At 41.1% G+C, this 11,628-nt stretch overlaps 1 protein-coding gene across 1 annotated transcript; it reads right to left on the bottom strand.

Moving 5' to 3' along the window:
- Positions 1 to 452: 452 nt before the first annotated feature.
- si:dkey-246g23.4 (uncharacterized protein LOC559426 homolog) lies at positions 453 to 10,973 on the bottom strand. The gene is made up of 6 exons (XM_039807656.1): positions 10,848 to 10,973; positions 9,357 to 9,614; positions 7,531 to 7,674; positions 6,726 to 7,444; positions 5,315 to 5,555; positions 453 to 1,788 (listed from the first exon to the last, which is right to left on the bottom strand). The coding sequence occupies exons 2-6, from the start codon at positions 9,604 to 9,606 to the stop codon at positions 1,592 to 1,594; spliced, it is 1,551 nt and encodes a 516-aa protein (XP_039663590.1). The 5' UTR covers positions 9,607 to 9,614; positions 10,848 to 10,973; the 3' UTR covers positions 453 to 1,591.
- Positions 10,974 to 11,628: the final 655 nt, after the last annotated feature.

Raw genomic sequence — 11,628 nt, 5'->3', positions numbered from 1 at the left:
ACATACCAAACATTCTGCAGCAGTGGAAGAAAATAGGTTTCAGGCTGCATTGGGATTAAACTTGGAAAGAAATTCATTGAATAATTTGGAACTTTTTGGTTTTTCCACCAATGCAATTTAGCAATTGCTTGCTTGTAAGTTAATGGGAGCATGCTTCACATATTTTACTTGCAGCAGCAAATGATACTACATTCAGTTTGAGCACTGAACCAAAAACTGATGCAATTTACTGTAATTTGTTTTTTTGGTCTACATCTGTAAAATCTCACAATTTCCCCTGTATGGTAATGTCTGGGTATATCCGCACTTTTCAGTTCAGCTTTTCAGTTGTGAAGGTTGCAAATGCAATATCCGTAGTTTCTCACTGGAGGGTGCCACAGTCACATTTTCACTCTGCAACCCAGCATTCATCCATACATGACACTGCTGCAATAAAGGACAAACACATTCAATAACAAAGTATGACTTTAAGACAGTATACTGTATGCAGAACACATGTTTTTGCCTTTTGAATCAACTTGTGAACTTGTGACTTTGATCGAAATCAATTAAAATTCATGAGAATCTACGATTGACACATTCCTGACATAAATAAAACGTATCTGCAGTTTGTTATGTTACTACAATTTAGTGCATTTCAGAAAGTGAATTCAATATTCAACATGAACACTGGAGGGACTGTACAGAAATGACTGGGGTAGAGAGGATTAACCTGACGCGCCAGATGGTTTGTTACACAGAAGCATCTTAGCTGTCATTGGAAAAAGGCAGGCACTTGAAAAAACATAAAACCTGGCAGGTGATTGGATGAACCATCCGTCTATCACGTTTGCGCAAATTTGCGTTGGGACTGTCACACAGGAGGAGCTGATGGTTCAGATACAAACACCTGATTTGAAGCCTGACAAGATGGATTTTTGTAGCCTGATGCCAGCCGAGCTTGGGTTGATTTTTTTACAACAAAGATGGCAGCCACCGGAGAATTGAGATGTGTCGAATCCGCCATCGCGTCGGTTATAAAAGATATAGACAGCGTATTAATTTTAAAAGAGGAACAGAGAACCACGATCAAGGTATTTGTCGATTGGAAAGATGTTTTTGCTGTCCTTCCTACGGGATTCGGCAAAAGTTAAACAAAAGTCACATACTCCGTTGCTCTGATTGGTTGTAGGTCTATCCAATTGAGAGCAGGGGCATTTTCTTTCCTGGTTCGGTTGAAACACGCCCTCATAATCCCGGCCCAATGGAGCGGTATCAGACTCATATTCTGAGTAGAATCTGTGTATGATGATGTCAGGCTAGGATTTTCGTGTGATATTTGAGAATCCAGCTGCCGTGCAAGGTAAAGGGAGAAGGGTTAAATTTTATGTTTCACGTTTAAAAAAAAGCAAGACCCTTCACCTGCATAATTGTTATTATAATTTGCCCTTTCACTTAGGAAATACTGCAAAACCACCAAAACCACCAATATCTTAATACAACAGTAAATCTCTTTCAACAACAAAAACTTAAAGAATAAAGAATTTAAGACGAAGTACCCTAATACTTTGAATATCTTAATAAAACATTGATTTGACCATTTTTCCTTTATTCATGTCATGTTTAGCTCTTTGGCTTCAGCTCTGACGCTTTGTCCCATATTGTCTGTAAGGTGGTTGTTGGTGGACGACCCCTGACCCCTGCGGTTCATCTGATGGAGGAGGATCAGGAACAGAGCAGAGACGATGAGGGACACTCCTGCCATGAGGAAACCTGTTCCGTAATCGCTCATCTTGTCAATAAAGAACCCTAAAGGAAGAAGTGTGTGTGAGTGATTTGCAGCCTTCACACAACCATATATATATATTTTTTTATCATAACATTTTAGTCAAATGTCAACATTCATTCCTGATTGGAATGCACCCATGCTGGCCAAACACAGCAAACTTACAGTTATGGTATCATTTTTGGCTTTATTTAATGACAGATAGTTCTGCACGAAGATTCATATTATCCTAAGGCGGCAATGCCAGCGCCTTCATCCTGTGCAGGAAACTTTTATAAATAGAGCGCTTTGATGAATCCTCAACATCCATCAACTCTCTGGTCTTCAAAGTGCTCAAAGTACTGAACGGTGCAGTAAATAAGTTAGAAATAGCCTCAGTGTGAGAAGGACCATGTTAAGTTATAAATAGGACACCACCTTCACTTTACTTGATTTGAGGTTAGTGTCAGCCTTTAGCATTATCTTAAATTTAACATTTACATGTGGTTTCCTAGAAGGCTATAAGGAATACAATGTATGCTGAATTGTCTACTTTATAAATATAAGTTATCCTTTATGTGCTTGACGTTAGAAGGTTATAGCATGTGGCTATTAGTCGCTCATCAGGGTCGGGAAATCAACTTTCCAGTCTCATGCCAACTCTGCTAACCTCATGCCGATTCTGCTAGCCTGGGCTAGCTAGACAGCTGGCAAGTCAAGTTTACAAATGTAAACATCAGGTAAACACTGAGGAAAAGCTGGAGAAGATGAGCTTAAGCTAGCAGGACCATCTCTGCGTTCTACTCATGTCTACGGATCGCTCATCAGGATGAGGGAAACCAGCTCAGCAGTCTCTCTAAACATCAGAGTAAACACAGAGTAAAAGGAGAAGTTGGCTATCAGCTATGACCTATGGCTACAATCCCGACTACGTGGACAAGCAAGACCATTTCTGGATCCATTTCCATCTGCACAGAGAGAGGGCACCAAGGCAAGCGTGGAGGAATTGAACACTGTGTTCTCTGCTGGGCATCCTGCTAGCCAGTGTGCAGGCGTCGGACGTTGAGCTGAGTGGCCTCCGAGCCTCCGTTGATTTCCGTCGGTATGTCAGGAGCTGTGGTGACCTTTCACAGAGACTTGGCTGGATCCTGAAGTGCCAGTGCCTTTCAACCGGGTGACTTTTTTGTCTCTGTGCCGATCTGGCAGCCACATTCTGCTTCATGATGAATCATGCACAAGTTGGAGTAGCTGATGTGATAACATTTCGCTGGAATTGTACCTTGTTTTTATGTGACAAATACAAATGTATTGATCAATTAATGGGTGGTTTTGCTACAATCCAAATTAGGAGTTTTTCAGGATCTTGTTACAGTAAGCAGAGAGTAATGGAGACATTAAAGTGAAAATGAGTGATGGAGGGGTAATGAGAAGTATTTGTTGTTGTTTTCCAAAATATATACTGTGCAAAATTGAAGGTCCAAGTTCTTCTACACCGACATCCTGAATGAAATAACAGCAGCCTGTCTCACTTGAATTATCAAATCACTCTCAATCCCTGTTTTTGTTACACTAACAACCTTCTTGAAAATCCATAAATGCCATCAGATGAATCAATTATGTGACTATGTTTTTACCACTCTGTTGGAGAGGTTTCCCCCATCTGATTTACTGCTGGCTGTGCTCAGAGGCAGGACACTTTCTGGCAGGGTTTGCTGTGCCTGGGTGCCAAAGCCAAGCAGGTTGTTTTTCAGGCAGTTTTAACTGCTATTGTTTAGAGTTGTGTGTGAAAATGGATAATAAGCTCAGTAATCGGGTTCAAATGCTCCTTGGTTTGTAGGTCAGCGATGTGGGTGGGCTGCAGTATGTGTTAGTTTTCACAGAGAGAGAGCTGGAAAACAAGATTTATCATACTTGATGTGAGCGCCAGGGTCATTTCAGTTTACTGTATTAGATATTCTCATAATAGAATAGATTAATGAAAATAATTGCAAACATATTGCCAAAGTACCTGACAGATTTGAGAAGCTTTACAGCCGCTGCCAAACAATCTATTTACTTTGAAATGTATTCAAATGTATTTTGGAGGGGTGGTGTTATGCACAAGTAAGGGGATAGGAGGCTTCATGTATACTTAGTTCATTTTCGTTACTAAATCCATACTAATCGCGAAAGAGGAATGTACAACATGAAAAGCAGACAAAGATTTTTATACCGTGAGAAAAAGTGAAGTAGTGTTTCCAACAACACCATATCAGGAAGATAATATTAAACATTTGGATGTTTTATGTAACTTCCCACAACTTAAAGCTGCTCTAGTTTATTTAATATTATCTACAATATGGATCACATGACTACTGCATGTGGAAGTGGTTGCTCATAGTGATGAAACCAAAAAGAATTATCACTTGACAACGTAGTTTCCCTCAGCTCTCCTGAGCATTGTAACATCTTTCAGCTCATTGTTTTGGTTTTCTGTTCTATATACTCTCACTGCTCTTATTGGTGTCGTTTTTGGCCGCATCTGCCAACTGTTCTCAGTGAGTAAGCCTTGATATACGTACCTACTGAACGCTATACCTGCCCAGCACCCAAAGACAGACTGTAAAACTTAGCAACAAGCTGATGAACATAGTATAGTATTAAGCACCTGAAAAGCCAGATATTTCCTTCAGGGGTAGGTGGAAACCAAAACGGAGCTAAAAGGAGAGTGAATATTAGACCTGTGGCCAGAAACACGATTTCAAATAAATGCCAATGTTGTTCTGTGTCTGCTGCTGTGCTGTTAGTTTGGATTACAAATATTGTTACAGTATATGCGTCAGTTATTGCTTTAGTCACAGTTTTGAACAAAAAAAAAGAATCCTTTTTGGCAATAAGAAGAAGAAGTTTTGGTTTTCTCTACTCCTTGTTATGCCATTTCACTATTACAGTTGTTCTCATGTTCTGTAGGACACAGTATATGAATCGGGACAAATGTCACAAGTAACAGAATGGAAAGTCAATGGGGAAGAAACTCCATTTAAAGGGGGAGAAGCAATCAGCCACGAAATTAACACAACCATAAAGTATCATGATATTGTAATTTTTGCACAGTTGCTCTCTGAATGAAAACCTCAGGTCCTGTGGGATGGACCGGATGACAAAATTGCTGATTACCTGAAGGGTGGTGGTGCTGCATGTCATGAAGGTATAAAAATCTCATTTTGGATGAATAGGCTCACTGGGCTGTGGTTACAATGCAGAATGGTGTATAAGCACATCCATTGTGTGAGATTTAATGTGTTGGAAGAATAGGCTCAGGAAAATGACAGACACTGTAACCTTGAATTGATGATTAGAGTTTTTTCCTAAGCTAACAGAAATGTTAACATGCAGTGAATGAAGTACATTTCTATTCTACTCTGTGCAGCTTCTTGTTTATATCGAGCTGGAAGCCAGTTAGCATGGTGGAACAGATCACAGGGAATTTTACAGCAACAACTCAAAGCTAAAAATCAATTTCTCTTTGATATGCACAGTTGGGCACACTGTGTACTTGCAGTTATCTATCAAAGCATATTTTTCACTCACCAGCAATGGGCGGTCCAAGCAGGCCTCCGCTACTGCGTATGAGCAAGAAGAACCCCAGCGCACTTCCGAGCCTATTGACGCCCACAATCTCAGCCAGCATGGTGATGTGGATGGTGACCGCAGCACCGTACATCAGACCATATGCTGCGCTGAAAGCAGCCAGCTCTAAGTAAGAAGAGGCCAGCGGGCAGAGGAGTAACACAGTACCCAGCAGAATCATAGTTGCTGTCAGCTGCAGCACCTGGTAGGAACAGAGACACAGGAGACAGATATGATCATCAGCGTTTGCACATACAGTGGTCTCCACATTATGCACTTTTTTCATGCAGGCAGTATATTGCTTCTTCACAGGAATTTCTAGATTTAGATTATAAGATTGATGCCACTCTCATGTGTTTATGCTAAATATGATACTACAACCAGCAGCTAGTTATCTTAGCTAAGCAAAAGAACTGGAAGCAGGGAAAACAGCTAGTCTGGCCCGTTCCAAAATTTAATCAGCCTACTGCGTATGTACCGGACTATTTCTTGGAGTGCTGGAGTTTTGTCGTCACTGTAAGGTTGCCAGACAGAGTTATTGCTCCAGGCCAGGAATTACTCCAGCATAACCTCATGTCAAACTACAAATGGTAATTTTTAACTTTTGAACAGATTAAACAAATAAGATTAAAATTTAGTTAATCAGTGACCCCCCTGCTTCCAGTCTTTATGCTAAGCTAAGCTAATTGGCAGTTGGCTATAGCTTCATATTTACTGTACAGACATGGTTGTCGTATTAATCTTCTCATCTAATTCACGCCAAGAAAGCAGATAAAGCTTATGCCCCAAAATGTCAAACTTTTTCTTAATATTATAATATATTATAATATTTTCACATGTATGATCAGTAGGAGTTAAATTTTAAGTCGCATGTGGCAGCCGGAAATGGCATGTCCTGGTATGTGCCACCGGAAGTGGCGTTTCCTTCACTGTAAGACGTAAAATATAACTTTTAACGTTAGATTTTACGTAAAATATAGACGTAAAATATATAAAGTAATGTAAAAATATATAAAATAACGTAAATATAGACGTAAAATATATAAAATAACGTAAAAGAAACAGTTGGGTTTAGGAAAAGAAGAACGGGGAAAGCAAACGGGAATTGCAGGAAACGAGCCCTGGTCTCTGGGGTGAAAGTCCTGTGTTTTTCCCTCAGACACACATTCTTCCACTGCTACGGCTTCAATTCACACACAATCGCAATTGGCATACGGAAGTACCGGAAGTACATGCCACTGGCACGTGCCACATGCCACTTTAAAATCTAACTCCCTCTCTGTATGATGCTAAACACTTGGCCATACCATTGCTTTTAAATGTGTGATTTTAAAAATGTTATTACTCTGGTTAACTACCAGACTAAACGTACCATCTCCACCAGTCTCAAGTTTGCCAACCAGCCAAAGAACACTCTTCCAAACAGGTCCAACACTGCAGAGATGGACATGAGTGCAGCTGCCTGGTACTCCTCAATCCCCTTACTACGAGCATATGGAATCAGGAACAGACCTGGGGCAAAGAAACCCAGTGCAGCAAACACCCCAAACATTGAGTAAACCATGAATTTTGCATCGGTAATGAGGGTATAGTCTACGTAGCGAAGGATTTTGGTCCTTAGTTCAGCCCTCTTAGTCCTGTTGTTTGAGTCTTGTATTTTCATGGTTGAATTAGGTATTTCTTCAGGGTCCTCAAGAAATGCCTTGATTGTCCCGTGATCAGAACCATCAGATACTCTCAGCTCCTCTGCATCTAGGAAGCTTGGTTTACTCTGCTCCGAGTCGTCTTTTGGTAGCAATTCCTGGGACAAGCCTTCCTCCTCTGCTTTGACCTCACAAATCACGTATCTGGTGGCCTTTAGGGGCCTCAGCAGCATCCCACACACACAGAGGTTAAGCTGCAGACCACCCAGGATTAGCAAAGCACCCCTCCAGGAGTAGCTGTCAATCAACAGCTGGAATAAGGGTGTGAGGACAAAGGTAAGGACGCACTCTCCAGAGCTGGCCAAGGCGTTTGCCACTGGGCGCCTCTTCTCAAAGTACAAGCCCAGCATGGTCACTGTGGTAGGCCAAGTCATTGCATAGCCAAAACCTGCAGCAAAAGATACCAGCGAATAACATGTTTTGTGTGTTTTTTGAGTTTGCGTTGTATGTGTGTATTTGCTTCAAATCACTAACCATTCAGGAACCCCACTGTCAAGTAGAGTTCATTCAGGTTACGAGCGAAAGACCCAAACACGACTCCTACGCCGCACATCAGTCCTCCCATTATTACTACAGAGCGATGGCTGTAGCGAGCACTCAAAGCAGATGCTACAGGAGCTGCAGAGGGACACAGGAAAAATTATATATAATAATGTTACGACACATACAGTAATTGTTTGGGGGAAACAAAATTCCAGTGTACAGTACTGAATGTTTATGCACTTCACAGCAGGTAAGAGGTCCTTTTTATTTTTAAGATCTATAAATAAAGATGTTCTCTTGAAATATAATCCTGTTTGAATAATATTCTCAGTGAAAATAGACATTAAACTAAACCACAAAAGAGCTTTGAAGGGAACATTCGGCACCTTTACTGTGAATGTACAATCAGTCTATTGTTATATGCAGTCCACTGAAGAAATAAATTCCCCAGTGAAAGCGAGTTCCTCTGCTTGCGGGGCCGTGGCAGCTGTGCCTACATGTACCAGGATGCATTGCTCGCAAGTGGCGACTTGGTTTAGCTCTCTTAGCTTTTTAGTTGAGAAAATAAACTCACAAAATGTCATAAAAGGTAATATTCTTACACCTAAACAGAAAAATACAACCGCCCACTTTTTGACTTGAGTTTGTCTCCTTTACCGAACCAAGACGAGATGAATTACCTGTTCATTTATCATAAAACACACTTCATTCTTTTCACTGTTCCAACAATCATCACTTCTGTTTTGTCTAAATAAATCCTAATTAATTCACTGACTTAAAAATATGCCGACTCCGTACGCTGTATTTCGCTGTGGTCTCTCTCTGCTGTCCCGGCTGCAGCCGCCCGGTTAACAGTGGCTCGTTGGTGGCTCTCGTTACTTCTTCGGAGGCAGACAAAAGCCTCCAGAAATCACCCTAGTGGCCTTGGTTGTCGTTTTCAGTTCATCTTAGGGATCCTAAAGAAGGTATCTAGCAAAACCTCTGTCCAAGTAAACATGCAATAACGCATACATCCCCATGATCATGGCAACAGTATCCAGCGAAAACATGGCAAAAACTGCCCACGCTGACTTTCATTGCAAAATGATTCTGTGTCTGTTGGTTTGAAAGGCAATTTGAGCAATGGCACCACCATTCTTTGGCATTGGCATTCTGCATTTCTTTGGCCGTGTACTCTGGTTCGAATCAATGCAGCTGAATATCTGAATCAGCCAAAACGTTGTAAAATGCCAACATGCTGTAAAATGTATCCTTGTCCACCATATCCTCTGCACTCATATTTTGGGATGCCATTTTCCACTTTTAGCAACTGTAGCAAGTTTGCAATACAAGATGCTTGAAGACAACAAGAAGCTTCTGTTTCTGAGTGGCATCTTGTAGTTCTTCCGTCCTCCAGTGACATAATTGGAGGACGAGAGTAGAGGAGATTTTTTGGCTGCGGCCGGCTGAGCCCCAGAGACACAGAGACCATCAAAAAATAGCATGCTTTTTTCAAAAATCATCTCCCATATTCAGATAGATAGAGATACGTTTGAAAATCGCTAAAACTTCCCTTTAAGATTTTTATGCAGCAAATAAATTTACCTACTATAAATTTATTTGACACACACACACACACACACACACACACACACACACTTATTTTGAAAACCAAAAAGCTATCTTATTGTATTTTCCTATTAGTTACTGGTGGTCAGAACCTTATAAAGTCTGTGTTTATTCAAAGGTCAAAGGTCAAAAAGAGGATGGAATCTCAGCGTACACAGAGATTTCAAATCAATATGCACTTGTAGTAAAAAAAAAATTGTGATAATTACCCAAGAAGTGAAGGGTAGCCACGGCAATAGAGGTAATCCAAGATGTTCCTGTTGCTGTGGCTTCAAAGTGTCTGTTTATCTCAACGTAGAATACACCAAAGGCCTTAATGACCCCATAGGTCAGGCCAAAGACCAGGAAGCAGGAGAGCAGGATGAACCGGGCGTAGCCACCATCAGGGGCTGCCGCTGGTGCCACTACTACCCTCGCCTTCTGAGCCATCACTGGGGAGTCCATGTTGATCTGCCACATTCAAATGTCTGGGAAAAAGAACACATGGGTGTTAGTTTTCAGTCCTCTGTACACAGGTTTTTATTTAAGTATTGTACGCTACCTTTAAAGTTGCATCCCTTATGGAGTGAAAAAATAAGTCACATAAAAAATGATAAATAGCAAATGGCTAAAAGAAAGGAGCCAAAGGCCACAGACACACCAGCAGCTACTTCTCTGCTGCGGCTGCTGGATTGTCTGCTGCTGCAGAAGCGCTGAGCTCCATGTGAGGTAATAGTCTGCACTCAGCTGAAACCGTGGCAAATAAACATACTGTACATGTTGAATGCGGACGTTCACTGGCCGAGTGTCAGGGGGTTTGGGGGATGCGGTCGTACCTGGGCCGGGGGTTTTGAGTTTGTGAACAGTACAAAAATACACAACAATGTATTTAAGGATGATGTAAATATCAGTTATGGTAAAAGTTAGCATTATTGTACCTTGGCATAAGCAAAAGAAAGATTGCACCTGCATTAATCTGTGATTTTATTGACCGGTAGTCTCGCATTGCCAGACCTTCCTCCACAGTGCTGCAAAGGAGGGTCTGGCTAGGGACATCCAGCGGAATCTTCGGCGCACCTGAACAATCCCGGAAATTAAACGTTGTCAATGTAGACTAATTGACCAGGGAGTTGATTGCTAAGTGACACACCCACGACGTGGCGTCACCAACACGTTCATGTGGGGTGAGACTAAGTGCTAAATGCTAAAATTCTCATTGTGCCAACAGTGACTTCTACATTCACTCAGGAAGTTGTACCATAGTGGAGCAGTGCTCAAGACTCACAGAATGCCGTCCAGAGTGAGTACAACAACAAACGTATTGTGTGTGTGTGTGTGTGTGTGTGTGTGTGTGTGTGTGTGTGTGTGTGTGTGTGTGAATGTGTATGTGTGTGTGTTGTGCAAGCAGCTTAGATTTACCATGCATGCATGATAGGATTTAGCAAAACGTTTTTCCGTTGATGAAAAATGCATAACACACTTAATAATAACAATAATGGAGCTTCATAGACTGCATAAGAACCTGTTTACAAAGGATTTTTAAGCATTTTAATTATAATTCAGCAATATTCAGCAATTGGACTGAAAGAGATCTGGACCCAAATCTGGATCATGACCCCAAAAGCTCACAATACAAGCCAAGTTGGATTACGACAGAATTCACTATATAATTCACACATTATAGACATGACATTATATTTAATATTACATTTCTACCATACCTGCTGTGGTCAAAGTGAACCCATCATGCTGCAGGCCACCCGAGGATTTGTGTGGTTTCATAACCTGATAGCTTGGCCCTCTTTCCTTGTCACATGCAGCAGTGGTGGTGGTGTCACTTACACAGCATTTGTGCAACATGCCTAACAGGCAGAAAAAGCACGTTCCCAGTTAATAAAGGGTGCTAGGTTTAAAAATTTGTGTTTGAGTAAAACATTGATCGTGCCTTGTTATGTGAAATCCAAGGCTGAAGTTACAGTATGTTTAATACACACACATTCAATCGCCTGATAATGTTTTAAGCGGAAGCAAATAGTCAGCATCCTCAGCAGCTGATGATCCATGGAGAACACATAACGGAGCAGCATTGTTTTTGTACTACAAGGGAGAGTTAGCCATAGTATTTCACTGATCAGCATTAAGTGGGGAAATTTAAAATCAGTTATTTTCTTCGAACAGACTGTAATGACATCTATCTATAAAACTGTACCTTTCATTTTTAACTTTGCAAGACAAAAGGCTTTGATCACCGACTAACCCTCAAACGTAATGCTATCTCAGGTGATGAGTTTGGCTGGGGTTGCTGGAATGTAAATTTCCCTTAAATCACTGAGCTCTGGTAGCATCCAGAACTGGCTTCCATGTATTGAGTGAATACTACACAGTGACTGCCCAAGTTTAATTGGGCCTTTTGTAACATACTGTTACGTTATTGTTAATAAATCATTTAAATTCCCCCCTTTTTTTGTGCTGATCTGAAAACGTATCCGATTTGTGACTCAC

Source organism: Perca fluviatilis, chromosome 8 (assembly GCF_010015445.1).
Source record: "Perca fluviatilis chromosome 8, GENO_Pfluv_1.0, whole genome shotgun sequence".
Lineage (NCBI taxonomy): Eukaryota > Metazoa > Chordata > Actinopteri > Perciformes > Percidae > Perca > Perca fluviatilis.
This window is presented reverse-complemented; position numbering and strand designations above follow the sequence as displayed.

Excerpts from the sequence above, each read along its gene's own strand:
- si:dkey-246g23.4 (XM_039807656.1), bottom strand. The coding sequence starts at position 9,606 with ATGTGGCAGATCAACATGGACTCCCCAGTGATGGCTCAGAAGGCGAGG. Across the intron at positions 7,445-7,530 it reads GACAGTGGGGTTCCTGAATG|GTTTTGGCTATGCAATGACT; the intron begins GTTAGTGATTTG and ends CTTTTGCTGCAG. Across the intron at positions 5,556-6,725 it reads ACTTGAGACTGGTGGAGATG|GTGCTGCAGCTGACAGCAAC; the intron begins GTACGTTTAGTC and ends TGTTCCTACCAG.